Source organism: Octopus bimaculoides, chromosome 9, assembly GCF_001194135.2.
Source record: "Octopus bimaculoides isolate UCB-OBI-ISO-001 chromosome 9, ASM119413v2, whole genome shotgun sequence".
In the NCBI taxonomy this organism is placed as follows: Eukaryota; Metazoa; Mollusca; class Cephalopoda; order Octopoda; family Octopodidae; genus Octopus; species Octopus bimaculoides.
The window spans coordinates 21,841,577-21,842,214 of NC_068989.1; the positions used below are offsets into that span (position 1 = coordinate 21,841,577).

The 638-nt window shown below is 39.8% G+C and overlaps 1 protein-coding gene across 2 annotated transcripts in view; it reads right to left on the reverse strand.

The window, feature by feature from the left end:
* LOC106883588 (ethanolaminephosphotransferase 1) overlaps positions 1–353 on the reverse strand; it is an 89,843-nt gene extending 89,490 nt beyond the window's left edge. For both annotated transcript variants that reach the window (XM_052970486.1, XM_052970485.1), the window contains exon 1: positions 201–353. In XM_052970486.1, the coding sequence (XP_052826446.1) occupies positions 201–257 (57 nt within the window). In that variant the 5' untranslated portion in view covers positions 258–353. The remainder of the gene's footprint in view (positions 1–200) is intronic.
* Between the last annotated feature and the right edge of the window lie 285 nt (positions 354–638).

The window sequence follows — 638 nt, forward strand, 5'->3', positions numbered from 1 at the left end:
CGAGGATACTCGGACAGTGTTTGGTGTGAAATATAAAATGAAAGTCGTGTGAGAGAGAAAACATGGTAAATGAAAAGCGAAAGGAGAGGGTAAATAGTGCATTTTTATAGACAACACGGTTACATTTAATAGTCTTGAGTGAGTTTATGTTGGCAGAACTGAATAGGTATAGGCAGAACAAGAAACAACATTAAACATACCTTGTATTTGTCAAAACCGGCAAGAATAGACGGTGTGAGACCGACTATATCAGCCATCTTGATAGAGCAGACAATATTGTAAATGCGAGCGTTTGATCGGTAATATATGCTCTATTGACCAATCAGAGATGCCGTTGCAAAAGACTGTTGGGATTTATGCAATGACGGATAGAGAGGCAGTGAATGGGATGGACGATATGAAGACATAGAGGGGGAAGAGAAGGAAGCAGAGAGAGAGATTAAAAAAAGAGATAGAGAGAAAACGAACGGGAGAATAGAAACAAAGCATGAAAGACAGACAGGGGGGGAGAGAAGTGAAGCAGAGAGACAGAGAGAGAGGGACTACGTATATGAAGAAATAGAAGAAAAAGAAATAAAAAGTGTGAGACAGGTATTTAGTCAATGAAACGAGGGAAAGAACGAGATACAGCGGAAGTA